Source organism: Natator depressus, chromosome 13 (assembly GCF_965152275.1).
Source record: "Natator depressus isolate rNatDep1 chromosome 13, rNatDep2.hap1, whole genome shotgun sequence".
NCBI classification, from domain to species: domain Eukaryota; kingdom Metazoa; phylum Chordata; order Testudines; family Cheloniidae; genus Natator; species Natator depressus.
Window position 1 is genome coordinate 1,232,600 of NC_134246.1, and position 17,536 is coordinate 1,250,135.

A 17,536-nucleotide genomic window follows, 5' to 3' on the forward strand; every position below is an offset into this window, starting at 1 on the left:
TCCCTCCTCTAGAGAATCAGGTCTCTTATCAAAGAAAGACACCAGGTTAGTCAGGCACGATCTGCCGTTGGTAAACCCGTGGTGCATTTTATCCCATTTACCTCCACGTCTTTATTCTTTCCTTCACAATTTGTTCTAAACCCTTGTGTTCTGCAGAGGTCAGGCTAAAGGGGCTGTATTTGTGAGGATCTCTTTTTTCCCCTTTCTTAAATACAGCTATTATCTTTGTGATTCTCCAGGCACACGGACAGCTATTTTGTTGTGCCTGCACCGGTTACAGATCAGAGGCTTTGCAGCCACCTTTAGTCATTTCACTTTGGCGACATTAGCACGGCTGAGTGCGAAATCCACATTACCGCTGCTGTTTAGTCAAGTCTTTCCCTCTGAAACCCTGAAGAGCCTGTTCCCTGGTGCAGCTCAGCTGGGGAAGCCAGGCTGGCAGCTGGAGCACGGACAGACCTCCCATGTTTACAGCATTGTGCTGTTCCCTGCTCTGAGCAGGGGGTGAAGCCAGGCGGCAAAAATGTCTGTGCCTCTTAAAAACCGGCCTTACCAGGTTGAGCTGGTGCCATGCCACCCAGACCTGACATCAGCTGTCAGCACAGCCAGTCCTGGGGGTGGGGAGGTTTGGGGCTGAGGTTTTCAAACCCTGGCCTCGCTGTTCCACCTGCAACTTATGGATGTAAATACCTGTGTGCACTTGCATAGCCTAATGGCCGTGCACCGGGGCTGCGTACTGCACATGCTCCGAGTATGCTCGTGCAGATCTTATAGCATGCATGGCCCAGTCCCTGGGCAAGGGCCCAGCTGGAAAGCAGCCCTATAGGCAGGGTGGATTTCCATGGGCAGCATGTGGCTGTTCCTCCTCTGAGCCCACATCAGCACCACGCAGGGCTATGGCAATGGAGCTCTTCATTAGCCAGCCATTGAAGGCCAAGATGGTGCTGGGCTCTAGATCCCCCACATCCACCCCAGCTGCCCTGGGCCAGAGGAACAGGGCAAACCACTCACCACTTTTCTCCTTCTTCCATGTGGCGTTCCCCAGGGCCAGGAGCCCCAGGAGGAGGAAGATGGTACCTGACTTCATGGTGCTGTCAGGGGCTATCTCTGAGCACCCAGGGCTGAGCTAGGTGGGGATTTAAACCCTGCATGGGTGGGGCAGGGCCAGCACGGGGAAGGGCTGGCTCCCACGTGGTGACCTGTAGCATCCTGCCAGAGGCCAGCTCCCAGCCAGTGCCAAGCCTGGGAGCAGCACAAACACAGGACGGGGAGTTCACAGAATCCCGTGCTGGATGCCCTGCCAGATTGTGTCAACAGGCTTATCGGCCGGCGAGCCGCGGGGTGCATGTCAGCATGACCATCTGCAGCCTGGGCCTGCTGCTCCATGTCCGGGGGTCAGGACAGAGCCCCACTGCGGCAGTGCAGGCCCTGGTGCCCAGCGCAGGTCTCCGGCAGCCCCTTTGCCTGGATCCCCCTCCGCTCTCGTGCCGATCCCCCATTTCTGCTCCAGCCCCATTGCTCTCCCTTGGGGGCTCAGGAACAATAAGGATTTGGGTTAAACTCTGACATGCCATATGCTTGTCTACTGGAGAGTCCCTGCACTGCTGTATTATATTGTCTCTCTGTTCGCTCGGGGTTCAGTGAATATGGAAAATCCTCAATAAACAGAACTGAAACAGAGACCAAAGTGATCTGGGGCCCTTTAACGTGACAGCTGAGAAGCATAATGTTAGCGGCCAGGCCTGAAGGGCCTTGGAGGAGACATGAAATGGTGTCACAGAACAGAGACATCATGGGAGCAAAAACAGTTTCCTTGGCCTCTTGGGAAATGTTTGGCCTCAGTTTGGCAAAGCATGTGCCCGAGCTTTGGGTCTATGGATGGTCTGAGCTTGGACCACACAGGTCAGACTCTGGTACGGGAGGGTGGGGCCTGCCGACCCTGGGAGTCACCCCAAATGGGTAGCGCATGAGACACCAGCAGATCTGCATCCAGATCCTGTTTCAATCCTGTAAGGTGCAAATGAAGCCTTTGCTGTGTGCAGTGATCCTGAATGACAGGGTCATGGCCCCACTGTCTGTGTGATCTCAGGCTGACCCCCTGCAGCAGAGACCCGGTGCCTGCCTGAGACACCATCCCGAGGGAGCACCTCAGCCATCGGATTGCTACTGCCCAGGGGCTGAGAGGTGTCATGCTGGAAGGAGATAGAGACAATCCAGCCAACTGTGCGGAACGCAAGTACCCTTCCCCAGCCTCTCCTTGCCCGTGGATGAAGAATAAGAGGGGGTGCCATTGGGCCCAGGTGTTAGGATGCATGTTCAGTGGTGATAAGTGCCCAGGCAAATAGCTGGCAGGGCATCTAGCTGCATTTACCATGCTTGTGCATGTAACTGCAGGAATTGGGTATGCAAATTGTGTTCCAAATGCACCCACATTCTATAAAAGCATCTGAAAAAATCTGAGAAAATGGGAGACAAAAGAATCCTGCAGGGCAAAGGGCGGCCCACCCCGATTCTATTCTTTGTGCAACACTCAGGGCTGCGCTCTGAGTGGGGCCAGGGGAAGACACAGGCCCTGCTCCAAGCAGCTAAATCTCTCCCCTGGGCTGGTCACATCTCCACAAGCACGTGGAATGCACTGCGTGAGTCTGACTGGGCCACACCGAGGTTCCAGTGCACCGGAGCAAACCCTGCCGATCGGTGCCTGATGGGGTGGAGGTGGGGAGCGCCAGGGGCAGGTTGTTGCAGGCACAGTGTGGAAATGTTGTTCTGCATTTCAGACACTGGCTAATGATCCAGACTAGAGGGGGAACAGGTTTGAATCAGCCACATCCCTTTATCTGTAACAATGCAAGCACCTCCGGTGAGACCCCATTACCCCAGGGACACAGTAACAAGTTTGTGAGAAGCACATGCAGAAAAACCTATTTCCACACAGGACAGGGACTTGACAGCAGAAGAGCATTGCATCAAAGGGTCATGCTGGGTGAATGGGACTGGTCCCCAGGGACTGCAGCTTCCCCGTGGAGCCCCATTCTGGCCAGGGCTAGGCCATGCCTGAAAGAGAAGGAGAAAGTGGTTGGGGCAGGGCCGAGGACAGGCCAGAGCCCAGGGCACAGGACTCCTGCTCCCCAGCCAGCTGAGGAATCTCAGCCCCTCTGGGCCCACCTGAGGTCGGCAGGCAGCTCGAATGGGTGTGGGCGATTAGGGGGGCTAAGGGGAACCCTAAAGAGCAAACAGTCAGAGGGGCCCGAGTGCGTCAGCAGCAGGGAGCCTGTGCCAGTCAGTGGGTTCAGTGGGTCTCCAGGGAGCAAGGGAGGAGGGTCCAGACACTGCAGAGAGGCCAGCTAACGTCATTCATAGGCCTTGCCCACAGACGGGGTCCAAGAGGGCCCTCGCCCTGGCAGGGCTAGCGGGGAGGCTTCGAGACCGATGTGTCCAGAAGGCAGGTCTGTGTGGCCCCAGGCTCAGAAGAGAACCCCAAGTTCTGGAGGGACTTTCTGAGGGAAGTGGCTGAGCCACTGACCAAACCCGCAGCTTGGCCAAGCCGGCGGCCCGACGGGAGGGCTCGGGGCCCCAGCGGCTGAGCTGACACCTCACCGTGGCCTGCGCAGGCCTGGAGACACGCGGCCTCCGTCTCAAAGTTGTTCCTGTTGCCGTCGCAGCCACCGTACGTGAACCCGTCACACCGCCCGGCCTCAGCGTTGTAGACGAACCGGGGCAATGCGGAGTCGCAGGGTCCCGCTTCAGGGGGCAGTTTGCAGATGTCTAGAACAGAGAACAGAGAGTGCCCGGCAGTGCCATGTGGACTGCCTGGAGGAGGATGCCCCTACAGAGCGAGCTCAAACTCCCCCCCGCCAGGCCCTGCTCTCACCAGGGGGCCCGCAGGCCTGCAGACACTCCTCTTCCACAGCAAAGTTGTTCTGGTTCCCCTGGCAGCCGCCGTAGATAAACAGCTCGCAGTGCCTGGAGCTGGAGTTGTAGAAGAGCCGAGGGACCCAGGCTTTGCAGGGCCCAGTGTCGGGGCTGAGCTGGCAGAAGTCTGGGGATGCAGAGCAGAGCGGAGGGAGTGCAGGGGACGTGACTCCATGCGGCTCAGCCGGGGCCTGTCGCGCTCTGTCTCCGACACGGCTCCATGCCCCGCGGTCACAGCCAAGCACGGCAGGGCTAGTGGCCTCTCCCTGCTGCCCCAGGACGCTGAGCTCAATGCTCTGCAGGCTCCCAGCGCCGCCTCTGCCTGTCGGGCAGGGCGCTATGCTCTGCGGGTCCTGCCCTGCCCCCTGGGCCCCAGTTTCTGAGTCTTGCCGCTCACGGATGGGGGGCAGGTGAAGGGCGGGGGATGCACACCCTGCTGCAGGTATCCTCTGCTCGGGCCAGGCTGGTGCCTCCTGGGACTGCTCAGTTTGGAAAAGAGGCAACTGAGCGGGGATAGATAGAGACCTATAAACTCATGAATGGAGCAGAGAAAGTGACTAGGGAAGTGTTAGTTACCCCTTCCCATAACACAGGAACCAGGGCTCACCCAAGGAAATTACTAGGCAGCAGGTTTAAAACAAACAGAAGGAAGTATTTCTTCACACAGTGCACAATCAACCTGTGGAACTCACTGCCAGGGGATTCTGTGAAAGCCAAAAGTATAACAGGGTTCAACAAAGAATTACATAAGTTCCTGGAGGTTAGGTCCATCGATGGCCATTAGCCAAGATGGTCAGGGAGGTGACCCCATGCTCGGGTGTCCCTAAACCCTTAACTGCCAGAAGCTGGGCCTGGCCTCTGTCAGGACAGGGTACGGGGCTAGTGGGACCACTGGCCTGACTCTGTGTGGCCGGTTGTATGTTCTCTTACTGGAAACGGGCTCCGAGCAGCGGGTTCCGCACCGGCCTGGGCAGCACTTCTCCAGGCCTGGGCAATCCGCGTCCCGAAAGCAGGTGGAGCAGGATCTGTTCGCCAGGCAGGGGCGGCAGCTCTTACTGAGGTTCAGGCCTGCGGGCACGAGGACCGGGCAATAGCCGGGCTTCTCTGCAAGCAAGGGACATGCTCAGGGTGTGTGTGTGTGGGGGGGGGGTCAGGGGGGCTGGGGGCTGAGCAGAGCCTTGGGAAGCCTCAGTTCCACCCCTCACAGCCCTGGCTGGACGCAGCTACCGGCCGGTCAGTCAGAGAAAGAAATTCCCCCAGACCCCTGTCCCCAGAATCCCTCTCATCCTGGAGCTCCCCCCACCCCATTATCCACTCAGCCTGGAGCTTCCCCGCCCCCTCCCACCCATTATCCACTCATCCTGGAGCCCCCCCCCATTATCCACTCAGCCTGGAGCCCCCCATTACAGTCTGTCGCTCCAGCTGGGTGGCTCTTTGCAGAGCAGGGCCCAAGGTGTCAGGGCTGCAAAGACACACACAGCTCCCTGGGCAGCCCACGACAGGCTGCAGCGGGGCAGCTGGGGGACGCTGGGGGCTCCTGCAGGGCTCAGGTTCGCAGGCAGCTGCAGCCTGTCCGAGGGGGGAATTTGTGATGGGGGAGTGTCAGGCTCAGCCCCAGCCCCAGCCCGTCCCCAGTGTCATGGGCGTGGGGCAGCTGGGAAGGTACCAGGTACCTGGGTCCCTCCCTGGTTTGCTGTGGCTGGTGCAGTGCAGCGATCTGTCTGCAGCCGGGGGCTGGCGCACCCGTCCCAAGGGGACCCCAGCTCAGCCGGTGCAGGGCGCGCTCACTGCACTGAGACACGCACAACCACTCGCCGTCTCTGGTACCTTGTGCCGGGTCAACGCAGCGGAATCTGCATGCGATATAGCAGCACTTCCGCATTCCCGGGCACTCGGGGTCACCGGAGCAGTGGGCCGGTGCTGAGTGGGCACATCGGACCGGATCAGGGGGGCAGGTCCCAGGTCTCACTGCAACAGAGAGGGTCCCTGGTGTAAACAGCCCGTGGGTGCGGAGGGTTAGCGGATTGCTGTTCCCCGTTAGGTGTCTGGCTGGCTGCCTGGGCTAGCAGGGGTGGGAGCTGGCTGTCTGGAGTGGGAGCTGGGTGTCTGGGCTGTCTGGAGTGGGAGCTGTCTGTCTGGGCTGTCTGGGGTGGGAGCTGGCTGCCCGGGCTGGCAGGGGCGGGAGAGTTACAGAGGCAGCATGCCCCCCTCGGGGGAGGAACAAGAGCCTGGTGTCATGGCTGAGCAGGATGGGCTGCACAGCGCCATGCTGGCCTGCCCACATGGAGGGAGGGCTTTGATGGTGGAAAGGGCGCGAGAACTGGCAGAGACCCTGGGGATGCCACAGCCTGGAGAGGAGAGTTCAGGTAGAAGATTCCCCCCCATCCCTGTCTCATCCCAGAGGCGCCCTCTGCCTGTCTTCCACAGACACTCTGGGGCACATCGCTTGCCCGTTAGCCCCACTCTCCCCTCGACAGTGTCACTTACCCCAGTCACGGGCAGGGAGGAGGCTGTCGCTGCCTCTGGGCGCTGGGAAGAGAAAGGAGGGAGTTGCAGTTGTGACAGGCGCAAGGGACACCTGCCGTGCGCGAAGCCTTCTGTGTGCGGGTGCCATGCTCTGCGTGTGTGTCTGGGCTGGCTCGTGGTTGTGCTGCCGGCTCGTGGCCAGATAAAGGAGGTTTCCTGCAAGCCTAAAGTCAGTGGGGGTAACTGACTCCCTGCCCCTGGGTATGTCTCCCTGCCAGGAAACAGCTTCCCTGGTTTGACCTGGGGGCTTGGAGACACTGAACATCAGCGCTGAGCAGAGCAGGGCTCATCCTCCTCCAGGTGGCAACTGACCGGAGCGGGTGATGAGAGACAGGAGCACCTGATGGACTGTCAGACCTGCCTAGGTCCCCACAGGGCAGAGGGGCGCCTATGCTGCTTACTCCTTTGAGACCAGTTTTCTCCGAAGTGCGTTTGTGCTGAATAACGAGAGCTTTGCTGGCAGAGAGCCGGCAGATCGCTGGGTGACCCCGCCACGGCTCCCAGGGGCCTGAGCTGCCACCGGCCTGCAGAGCACGCAGTGATTCACTGCCGTCTGCAGCCTCAGGCCCTGTCTGGGGAGAGGATGGCAGAACCCTGCCCCAAGAAAGGTGAAGCTTGGAGTTCTGAGGGGGTCAGGTACAGCTGCCCAGGGAAACGTGACAGTGAGCAGTGGCTGGGGGGGAGAGAGGTGGGGCGGCTTTGGGGTATGGTCCCAAATCCTGGGTGCCATCTGTGACGAAGTGGGACTGTTCTTAATGTTTCCTCTGAATAGTGTGGGTGTGCCTCAGTTTCCCCTAGGCAGTTCTTAAGTATCTAGGGGATGGGGTAAGGGTGTATGATCATTGCAGAGCCCTAGAGGGCAGGTGTGTACAGGGGTCTGGACACACAGAATGGCCGACACCCTGTTTCCTGGCAACTGATGGCCTGGGCCCTTCCCTCCTGCAAGGTGAGAGCTAAAGGTTTGGAGAACAAAGGAATCAGGTGACCTCCTGGCCCGGGAAAGGGACAAAGCCCAGAGGAGAAGGGGCTGGAGGGGGAGTCAGTTGGGGACGAGGAGTGAAGTGCGGACGTGGTTGTCTGGGTCACTGCCCCCCAAAATGGACCCAGCTGAGGGGTCCGGTTCTCTGCACCTGCAAGCTCTGTGTTAGATCATGTTCCTGTCGTCTAATAAACCTCTGTTTTACTGGCTGGCTGAGAGTCACGTCTGACTGCGGAGTTGGGGGGCAGGACCCTCTGGCTTCCCCAGGACCCCGCCTGGGTGGACTTGCTGGGGGAAGCGCACGGAGGGGCAGAGGAGGCTGAATGCTCCGAGGTCAGACCCAGGAAGCTGGAAGCTGTGTGAGCTGTGTGCCCTGCAGACAGGCTGCTCCCAGAGAGGAGACTTCCCCAGAGTCCTGCCTGGCTTCGTAGGGAGCAGTTCCAGCGCCCAGGGACACCATCTCTGGGCCCACAGTCTCCTATTGCATAGCCACAGGCTCTGCTATGGCTCCCAGATCCCAGAGACTCGTGGGGAACCCGGCCCCCATGCCAGCCCAGAGCCACCCTGGGCGGGAGCTGTGCGATGGGGTGGGGCCATCATCCTAGTGTCCTGAGGAGGGCGCGGGGTTCCCAGGTCCTTCCCTGGTGCAGCGGCACCTTGTGTCCCCTGCACACAAGCTAGGGCACGTGCTGTGATCTCTGCTGTCCCCCGGGCTGGCACGCCCTCCCGTGAGACCCTGGCTGAGCCGGCGCTGGGCGAGGGGGAGGGGGAGAGAGGGGCCCCGTACCTGTCTCAGCAGGGGCGCACTTCCTGGCACAGCCGACTGGGCAGCACTTGTGCGAGCCGGGGCACTCGGCGTCGGTGTCGCATTCGGCGGTGATGACCCCCATGCACACGAACAGCGTCCTGCGGCACCGGCCCAGCTTCACTGCAACAGCGAGAACGGGGGTAGAGAAGCCTGGGCCGAGCCCCCAGGCCCCACGGCAGCGCAGCCAGGCACAGAGAGCCCTGCCCCCTTCGGGCTCCCGAAGCGCCCCTGGGCCCGGGCAGAGCCGGGGTCAGTCCGGGGGCTCAATGGGGCTGGGGCCCCAGCTCGGATTCCTCCTCCCTGCACGGACACAGATGCCCCCCCCCCCGTCGTGGATGCGATGGAGCGGGGCCCTCCCGCGTGCGCAGGGCCCTGGCAGTGTCCCCCGGGGCTGCTGGCACCTTACCCTGCACGGGCGGGGCACAGGCCCGTCCACAGCTCCGGAGACAACACTTCTCGCTGGCGGGGCAGTCGCTGTCCTTGGAGCACGGCGAGACGCACTCGTCAGCCTGGCCCTCTCCGGCCCGGGCAGGGCAGACCCCCGGCCTCACTGGGCAGACACAGAGAGACAGTTCAAGGGCTGGCTGGGGCCGGGAACACCCCCGTGGGCCCTGCCCTCCTCGGGGCCCCCTCAGACCCACCCAGCCCAGAGCAGCTTCGGGCCCCACAGGAACATCTGGGCCCATTCAGCCCTGCCTTGCCCCGCTCTGGCTCCCCGCCCCTGCCCCTCAGGGACAGCAGCCAGCGTCAGAGGCTTCCAGGAGAGGGGTGAAACCCCAGCCCCCTCGGCTGTCAGCCCCCTCATCCCTATTAATTCCCACCCCTCTGGTTCAATCACTGGACTCAGGGAAGACGGGATGAGCCATCGCCTCTGCCCTGCGGCCCTCCGTCCTGTCGCCCTCCATGTGTCTCTTTCCCAGGGGGAGCAGCGCGAGCCCCTCTGCCCAACGGGAGCGGCTCCCCCGGGATCCCGCAGATCCTGGCTTCCCTACCCTCCTCTCTGCGCCTGTCGCAGCCTTTCCTGAGCCAAGGGGGCTGGGGCCCAGCTCACTAGTGGCTGGGATAGAGGAACCAGGACCAGGGAGGCCGGCAGGCCAGGGCCTGTAGATTCTTCCCCACCTCCTTGGGCTCAGCCCTGGTGGGCCTCCAGCACCGGCCCAGGCTGGCTGTATGGTGCCCTGTGTCCCTTACCGGGGCCCCCGCAGGCCTGGAGACACTCCGCTTCCCCCTCGAAGTTGTTGGGGTTCCCCCGGCAGCCCCCGTAAATGAATCTGTCACACTTCCCGGAGCTGGTGTTGTAGAAGAAGCGAGGGAGGTCGGCGTCACAGATGCCCATCTCGGCAGGGAGCTGGCAGATATCTGGGTGCCCAGGCAGAGAGAGGGGGTTCCAGAGAGGGGGGACTCCACAGAGGGTCTCGCTGCTCCCCAGGGGGCCAGGGGCAGGGTCCTGCCGGGGCTGCGCGTGGCAATGGGGAGGAGGGGCTCTGCAGGTGGAGTTCAGGGACCCCAGCCAGAGGCCAGCATGGCTCCCCCGGTGAATGGAGGGGTGCAGCCTTGGCCTTGAGGGGACGAGCAAGGTTGCCAGGTGTTTGGTTTTTGACTGGAATGCCCGGTCAAAAAGCGACCCTTATGGCTCCGGGCAGCACAGCTGACTGGGCCGTTAAAAGTCTGGTTGGCGGGGCTGGCAGGCTCCCTTCCTGGCTCCGCAAAGCTCCTGGAAGCAGCAACATATTCCTCGGCTCCTAGGCGGAGGGACGGCTGGGGGGGCTGCGCTCACTGCCCCCACCCCGCCCTGCGTGACGGCTCCGCAGCTGCAATTGGCTGGGAACTGCAGCCAATGGGAACTGCAGTGCAGTGCCTCTGGGCGGATGCAGTGTGCACCGTGCAGAGCCACCTGGCCACCCCGATGCCTAGGAGCCGAGAAACATATCGCTGCTTCTGGGGAACCCCACAAGGCAAGTGCTGCCTGGAGCCCACACCCCACACCCCCTCCCGCACCCAAACTCCCTCTCCCAGCCCTGAACCCCTCTCCCACACCCTGAACCCCTAATTTCTGTCCCCACCCCGGAGCTCGCACCCCCAGATAGAGCCTTCCCCCCCTCCTGCACCCCAAGCTCTTTCCCCAGCCCGGTCAAAAGGAGCAAGTGAGTGAGGGTGGGGGAGAGCGAGCGACAGAGGGAGGGGGATGGAGTGAGCGAGGGCTGGGCAAGGCTGTTTGGCTTTGTGGGATTAGGAAGCTGGCAGCCCTCCGCAGGACAGGGGAGGCAGGTGACTCTCAGGCCCCCTTACCCTCGCTGGGTGGCTTGCAGACATGGCCGCAGCCGGTGCTGCAGCACTTCTCCGCTTTGCTGCAGTCGCTGTCGCTGCGGCATCCCTCCACGCAGGGCCCCAGGGAGCCTCTGAGCGCCGCTGGGCACGCACCGGGCTTCACTGCAACGCACGAGAGCCGCAGCGTTGGACCCCGCCCGCAGGAGCCCCCCTGCCCGCCAGAGGCCCCCCCACCTCCACCCACTCGACCCCCCGTGCCCGCTGGAGCACCCCCACCTCTGCCCGCTGCACCCCCCTGCCTGCTGGAGCCCCCCGCCCGCCAGAAGCCCCCCCACCTGCGCCCACTGGAGCCCCCCGACCTCTGCTTGCCAGAGCTCTAATCCCTCCTCCTGCTGGAGCCCCACCACCCCTCCTAGGGCTGAGGGGATGCACAAAGCACCAGGCTGGAGAGGCCAGGGAGACCCCAGTCTCTACAGCTGCCCTGTGGTGTGGTCTCCACAGCTCCCTGCTAGTGTCCCGCCTTCCCCATGGGTCCCCCGGCTCCCTGCGCCCACAGACGCTGCCCTTTCTGCTCTCAGCTGCTGTCTTCAGCACTCGCCCGCTCCGTGCCCCAGCCATAACCTTTCCGTGCAGGTCCCGCTCCGGGGAGCAACATCCAGACCAGCCTCCGCTGAGCCTCTGAGCCCCTGGGGAGGCCGGGATCCTGCAGGGCAGGTCTGGGGGTGGGGTCCTGGCCCCTCATTGACCAGTGATCAGCACCTGCTCCGGTCCAAGGCCATCGCCCCCGGGACGTCCCGAGAGCTCTTACCCTGCGTCGGGGAGAGGCAGGCGCGGCCACAGTGGATCAAGCAGCACTTCCCGTTCCCTGGACAGTCACTGTCCTTCAGGCATCGAAAAAAACATGGGTCCTCGCTGCCCTCGGGGGCTCGAGCTGGGCACAGGCCGGGCTTCACTGCAATGCAGGGAAAGGCAGGGCAGAGCGTGGAGCGAGGGGCAGGGCAAAGACAGGCCCCGGTCCAGCCGCCGTCTGCTGAGTGGCATGAACAGGCTGCGGGAAGGTCGCTGCCCCACAGGGCTGGGAGCCAACGCGGGGTCAGCGATGGACGTGGGGAGAGGGCATGACCTTACCGAGCACGGGCGCCATGCAGAGCCGCCCACAGCCATTGCTGCAGCATTTCCTCGCGGCGGGGCAGTCGCTGTCGCTCCGACACATCCGCAGGCACGAGACAAGAAACCGCTGGGCTACGGCTGGGCACACGCCGGGCCGCACTGGAACACAGAGCAGGGTCCCCTGCCTGGCCGCCTGGAGACAGCCGACCGGCCCCCGGCCCCCGCTGACACGCCGGCCGGCCGCCTGCTCCCTGGGCTCCCTGCCCGCAGACCCCACCGTCCACTCCTGCCCTGTTGGCTATTTCCCAGCCTGCTGCCCACGTCCCCCGTGGGTGCCAGACGGCTCAGCCCAGGCACGGCCAGCCCAGCGTCCCACCTCGCCCCGGCCAGCGGCCAGAGGAGGAGCGTGATGCACTCGCCTGGCCTGGGCTGGCCCTAACACTCCGTTCGGGGCTGGCTCCGGCTGGGGGCGGGTCCTTCCCTATTTTATTGAGCTGATTTATTGACAAGGTGGCTGGGTTTCCCCTTGTTCTTTATTAAGAGGTCCAGAAGCGCATCCCAGTCACTGCCACATACTCCCGCCTGGCCCAGAGCCCATCGCGAAGGCTGCTCAGGGGGATCCTAGAGCAGGATTCCCGCCAGCTCAGCGGGCTCCCAGCCTCACCTGGTGGTGCCGGGTGGCTGGGCACCCTCGGCGCGTGGGCTGCAGAGCAGGGGCTGGGCTCCGGGAGGGGGAGTACCTGCAAGGGGCACTCGGCACTTGTAGCCACAGCCTGTGGCACAGCACTTCTCGTCTCCTGGGCAGTCAGCGTCGTCCACACACGCGTCCAGGCACAGCCCCTCGGGCTGCTCCAGCTGCACGGCTGGGCACACGCCGGCCTTCTCTGGGGAAAGAGGGGGCCTGAGCACGGCCTGCCTGGGGCGGCGCAGAGGGGCCCGGCTTTCCCTTAGCACCGGGTGAGCCAGACCCACGTGACGCGTGTGTCTGGGTGTGCACATGCGTGTGGATGTGTGCCTGGGAGCTGTATCTGGGCTCATGGGATGGAGACCCCAGCGCGTGCAGCCCCAGCATGGGAGGCCTCTGCACTCATGCGTGAGCTGAATGGGATTAGGACCCGCTCCTGGGACCAGTGTGCATGGAGCCAGCTGCTGGGGTGAGTGTGGAGGGGGGTGCCGATCCCTGGTGCCGCAGGGCTGGGATCCTGCTGGGTAGCAGCCGTGCATGGGTGTCACAGAGTCCCCGGGCGATGCTCTGGAACTGCTCCCCACGAAGCCAGGCAGGACTCTAGGGAAGTCTCCTCTCGGGGAGCAGCCTGTCTGCAGGGCAAGGAGCTCACACAGCTTCCACCTTCCTGGGTCTGACCTCGGAGCATTCAGCCTCCTCTGCCCCTCCGTGCGCTTCCCACAGCGAGTCCGCCCAGGCGGGGCTCCTGGGGAAGCCAGAGGGTCCTGCCCCCCAACTCCACAGTCAGACGTGACTCTCAGCCAGCCAGTAAAACAGGGGTTTCTTAGATGACAGGAACATGGTCTAACACAGAGTTTGCAGGTGCAGAGAACCGGACCCTGCAGCTGGGTCCATTTTGGGGGGCAGTGACCCAGACAACCACGTCTGTACTTCACTCCATGTCCCCAGCCAGCCCCAAACTGAAACTCTCTCCAGCCCCCCCCCTCTGGGCTTTGTCCCTTTCCCGGGCCAGGAGGTCACCGGATTCCTTTGTTCTCCAACCCTTTAGCTCTCACCTTGCAGGGGGGAAGGGCCCAGGCCATCCGTTGCCAGGAAACAGGGTGTTGGCCATTCTGTGTGTCCAGACCCCTGCACACACCTGCCCTGCAATGATCATACACCCTTATCCCACCGCCTAGATATTTAAGAACTGCCTAGGGGAAACTGAGGCACCCCCACACTATTCAGAGGAAACATTAAGAACAGTCCCACTTCGTCAGAGTGGGTCAGATTCGCGCTGGTACCTGTGTAGGGGCTCATGCAGGCCAGGCCGCAGCCAGCAAAGCAGCATTTCTGGCCCTCGGGGCAGTGCCTGTCGTCATCGCACTGGTTTGTGCAAGGAGTGAAATCCTGCGACACTCGTCTCTGCGGGCAGGCGCCAGGCTTGGCTGGAAGCGAGACGACAGCTCAGGGTGCAGCTCAGCAGAGACATAAGCACCCGACCCCCGGCCCCGCCAGCTGTCCGACCCCAGGCCTGCCTGGAGAGCTCTCCAGGCCACAGCCAGCCGGGAGGGAAGGCCGTACCCCCTGCCCCAGGGCCTGCCCTGCCCAGTCCCTGTGCCCGCTGCCCCAGGCTTTTACGTGGTGCCAGGGTCTCTGCCCTCACTTCCTGACCCTTCTCCCCGTTGCTATAGGGCAGTCGTTATGCCATGCAGAGCAGTGTTGGGTGTGTGATCGAGAGGGGCAGTGACACCTTCTGTGGGTGCAGGGAACATGCCACACTCAGCCCGGCCCATGGGCAGCACTGCTGTCCCGGGGCGATTCCCTCCCTCTGGGTCCCCCGGGGAGGGACAAGTTTGGAGCTGCAGGCCATGGGCTGGAACGTCAGGGCCTTCATCTGGGGCCAGGCCCAGGCTGCTGCTCAGCGGCTCCCACAGCCCGTGCCAAAGCACAGTGGGGTCTAGATCCATAAGCAGCGGGCAGCGCAGACACTCCTGGCCAGCATCTCTCCTGAGAGGGGGGGCAGGGCACATGTGGGGGCTGGCTGGGGCCATTCTTGTCTTGTGTCTGCACGGAGGGTGCAGTGCCTCCAGCCTGGCCCAGGGACGGGATCTTTCCCCAGGCAGCAGCAGCTGGGCAGTGCCCTGGGAAGCAGCAGGGTGGCCCTTGGTCACGGCCTGTCGCTGCCCTCCTTGTACATCAGCCAGCCAACCAGCCTGTCCCAGGGCACAGCTGGGGGTGGGGATCACAGAGCCAAAAGGTCATGCGCTCCCATGGGCCTCACCTGGCTGGGCACTCGTGCAGCGAACACGGCAGCCCTCGGCACAGCACTTGGCCCCTCCGGCACACGCAGAGTCATTCCGGCAGCTCACCAGGCAGGGCTCCGCCACCCTGGTGTTGGGCTCCGGGCAGTAGCCTGGGTTCACTGCAGAACAGGAGACGCACAGTGCAGTCGCTGTGCCCAGGAGAGGCGGGCTTGCCCCTCCAAGGGGCCCTTGCAGCTGCCTCAGTGGGTGTGCTGGGAATGGAGTCCCCATACACATGCAAGATGAGGGTAGCACAACACAGGGGCTTCTGCTGCTTCCCCGGCTGTGCATTCAATGGCGGGAAAGCCAGCTGGGAGCACAGGCTGCCGGGCTGATGGCTCCAGCCCCTCGAGTTTGCACTAGATGCTCTGCAACCTTAGATATCCCAGCCAAGCCGCTCCAGCTTGCCTGAACAGCCTCACCTGTCAGTCGGCTCCCCAGCGCTCTGAGGGTCTGCTGCCCTGCTTGGGGCTGGCCACTCCGCTGGGTCGCCCCTTTGCCAAGCAGTAGCAGGCTTTGGGGCCTTGCAGATTGGTCTCCCATTGGAAGAGAAATCTGGAGGCAGAGTCTGGGTGCTGGGTGGAGCTTGTTTATTTATAGTACATACAGCAGTCCTGGAGCAGAGGTGGTCACAAAGGGCATGCATGCTGTTTCCTCTTTTAGAGCACTCAGCCCCAACCCCAGTGCCCAGGAGGTGGTTCTAGTGAGAGATGAAGGCAGAGGCGAACTCCCCTGCTATTTGCAGCAGCTCACCCCACGGAAACGGAAGAAGTGCTGTGCTGCTAATCCTGCGGTGCAAAGACCATACCCATCTTGCGCACTAAGAACAAGAACATCAGGCTAAGCAAACAGCACTATCTAGTGACTCCAGCTGTACCAGCTGTATCTTTGGTGAATAAATCAATGGCGCAGGGCCATGGTCCTCCAAAGGCACCGACTGCTCTCCTGTATGGTCCCTGAGTATTACATTCCATCCCTGCCCATTCTCATGGTTTGCTTGCCCTGCTGCCATGCTCTGAGCCGCTCCCCCACTGTCTCTGCAGAGGGTCCCTTCGACAATCAGGGAGAGCAGCACATACCTCTGTCAGGGAGGAGACAGGTTCTCATATGCCCAGTATTGCAGCACTTCTCGTTCCCTGGGCAGCTCCGGTCTGAGAGACAGTAGATCCTGGAGGGACGCACAAACTCAATCCTCCCTGCTGGACATTCACCCACTTTACCTGTAGCAGAGAAAGGAGACTGGAGCCCATCTGCGAGCGGCTGCACCGAGTGGACCCAGCTATATGGTTTGAGGAATAAGAACATAGCTACCTGCCTCCACCTGAGAGGACAGGTGGCATCTGCTGGGCTGGGAGGTGACCACTCTCTGTACTCAAAGCTGCATAGATTCCCAGCCAGAAGGAACCACTGATCATCTAGCCTCACCTCCGGTATAGCACAGGCCAGGGACCTGCTCCCAAACAATTCCTAGCGTGGCTCTGTTAGAAAACCAGCCAGTGGAGTTAAAAACTGGTCAGTGATGGAGAATCCACCACAAATGCTGGTGACTGTTCCAACCGGCACTGTTAAAAATGTACAACACCCTATTTCCAGTCTGAATTTGCCTCGCTTCCACTTCCAGCCCCTGGACAGTGTTGGACTTTCCTCAGCTAGACCGGAGAGCCCCTTAGTGAATGTTTGTTCCCCAGGCCGGTACGCAAGAGACGGGGATCAGCTCACCCCATTGTTAAGCTACATAGATCCAGCTCTGTGAGTCTAGCACTCGTCTGTTACTAACCTCCTTTCTCCTGCCCCCACGCAGGTGGCAGCGTGGCCCAGACGGCCAGGAGCCCCAGGGGGAGGAAGATGCCTCCTGACTCCATGGTGTGCCGGGAGCCAGGTCTGAGTGCCCGGAACTGAGCCAGGCCAGGATTTAAACTGTGGCCCAGAGGGGGCTGGGTCAGGCCGGGGAGGGGCTGGCTCACCTGCCAGAGTCCAGCTCATTCTATTCACAGTGCGTTGGCTGGAGAAGCAGCGCTGGGAGCGGGGGCCGCGCTGTGGGCCTGCTCAGCACAATGTTAATCCGGATGTCGGAGCAGAGCTGGGCAGGCAGCCCACAGCGCTCTCCGGGGAGTCTGCCTCCCTCCTGCTCACCACTGCGTTCCTCTGTCTGGAGCTCCTCCTCCGGCACTTTGATGCCAGCATTTGGTTGCCCCAGGCCAGCCTGCTGTGATGGGCATACAAGCCACACGGTGCACCCTGCACCGCTCCCGGCCCCAGGTGTCTGGTGTGAATCTTCCCGCTGGGAACCCCGGCTCTGTCTGGCCAGCTGCGCTGTCCATTCCAAGCGGCTGGTTCCCTGGGTCGTGCTGGCCAGGATCTAGCTGGACAGTGACGGTGCCAGGGCTGCAAGCCGTGGGAGCGCCGTTCGCGAGTGTTCGCCACGTTCCAGGCGGGAAGCGTCGTGGTGGCGGCCTGTTCTGCCCGCCTCCCATGGGAGCCGAAATCCCCGCCCCGGCTGAGCTGCCTGGCAGAGACGCCAGTGGAGTGGAACGGGGGAGCAGGGGGAGCCTGGCTGGATTGCAGGGTGAAGGGGACCACGTGCCGGGATTCAGAGTGGTCAGGATATGCCAGGGCCCAGCCGGATCCGCACTGCCAGGCGGCTCTGCAAATGACTCAGGGTCCATGGTGTGTTCAGGGTCCCTGGGCACAGCTGCCCTCAAACACCTGCACCAAGCCATCGCCACCTTCGCCAAGAGCCATCCCGGTGCCTCCTGGCACTCTTCCTGCCTGCTGATGGGGTTAGGAATAGACATTCCCAGCGGGGTGTTCGCCAGGGGTCCGGGGTGTCAGGAAACAGGGTGTCGGCCATTCTCTGTGTCCAGACCCCTGCACACACCTGCCCTCTAGGGCTCTGCAACGATCATACACCCTTATCTCACCACCTAGATACTTAAGAACTGCACAGGGGAAACTGAGGCACC

At 62.3% G+C, this 17,536-nt stretch overlaps 1 protein-coding gene across 1 annotated transcript in view; it reads right to left on the reverse strand.

Annotated features, from left to right (window-relative positions):
* Positions 1-16,457, reverse strand: part of LOC141997643 (uncharacterized) — a gene marked incomplete at its 3' end in the record, with an annotated part of 28,342 nt that extends 11,885 nt beyond the window's left edge. Inside the window, exons 1-16 of the mRNA XM_074970070.1 lie at positions 16,351-16,457; positions 15,653-15,793; positions 14,552-14,692; positions 13,572-13,715; positions 12,344-12,487; positions 11,622-11,762; positions 11,302-11,445; positions 10,515-10,655; positions 9,417-9,584; positions 8,632-8,775; positions 8,205-8,345; positions 6,400-6,441; positions 5,740-5,880; positions 4,843-5,016; positions 3,872-4,039; positions 3,598-3,765 (exon numbers count right to left, since the gene is read on the reverse strand). Coding sequence (XP_074826171.1) covers positions 3,598-3,765; positions 3,872-4,039; positions 4,843-5,016; positions 5,740-5,880; positions 6,400-6,441; positions 8,205-8,345; positions 8,632-8,775; positions 9,417-9,584; positions 10,515-10,655; positions 11,302-11,445; positions 11,622-11,762; positions 12,344-12,487; positions 13,572-13,715; positions 14,552-14,692; positions 15,653-15,793; positions 16,351-16,435 — 2,227 coding nt within the window. The remainder of the gene's footprint in view (positions 1-3,597; positions 3,766-3,871; positions 4,040-4,842; positions 5,017-5,739; positions 5,881-6,399; positions 6,442-8,204; positions 8,346-8,631; positions 8,776-9,416; positions 9,585-10,514; positions 10,656-11,301; positions 11,446-11,621; positions 11,763-12,343; positions 12,488-13,571; positions 13,716-14,551; positions 14,693-15,652; positions 15,794-16,350) is intronic.
* Between the last annotated feature and the right edge of the window lie 1,079 nt (positions 16,458-17,536).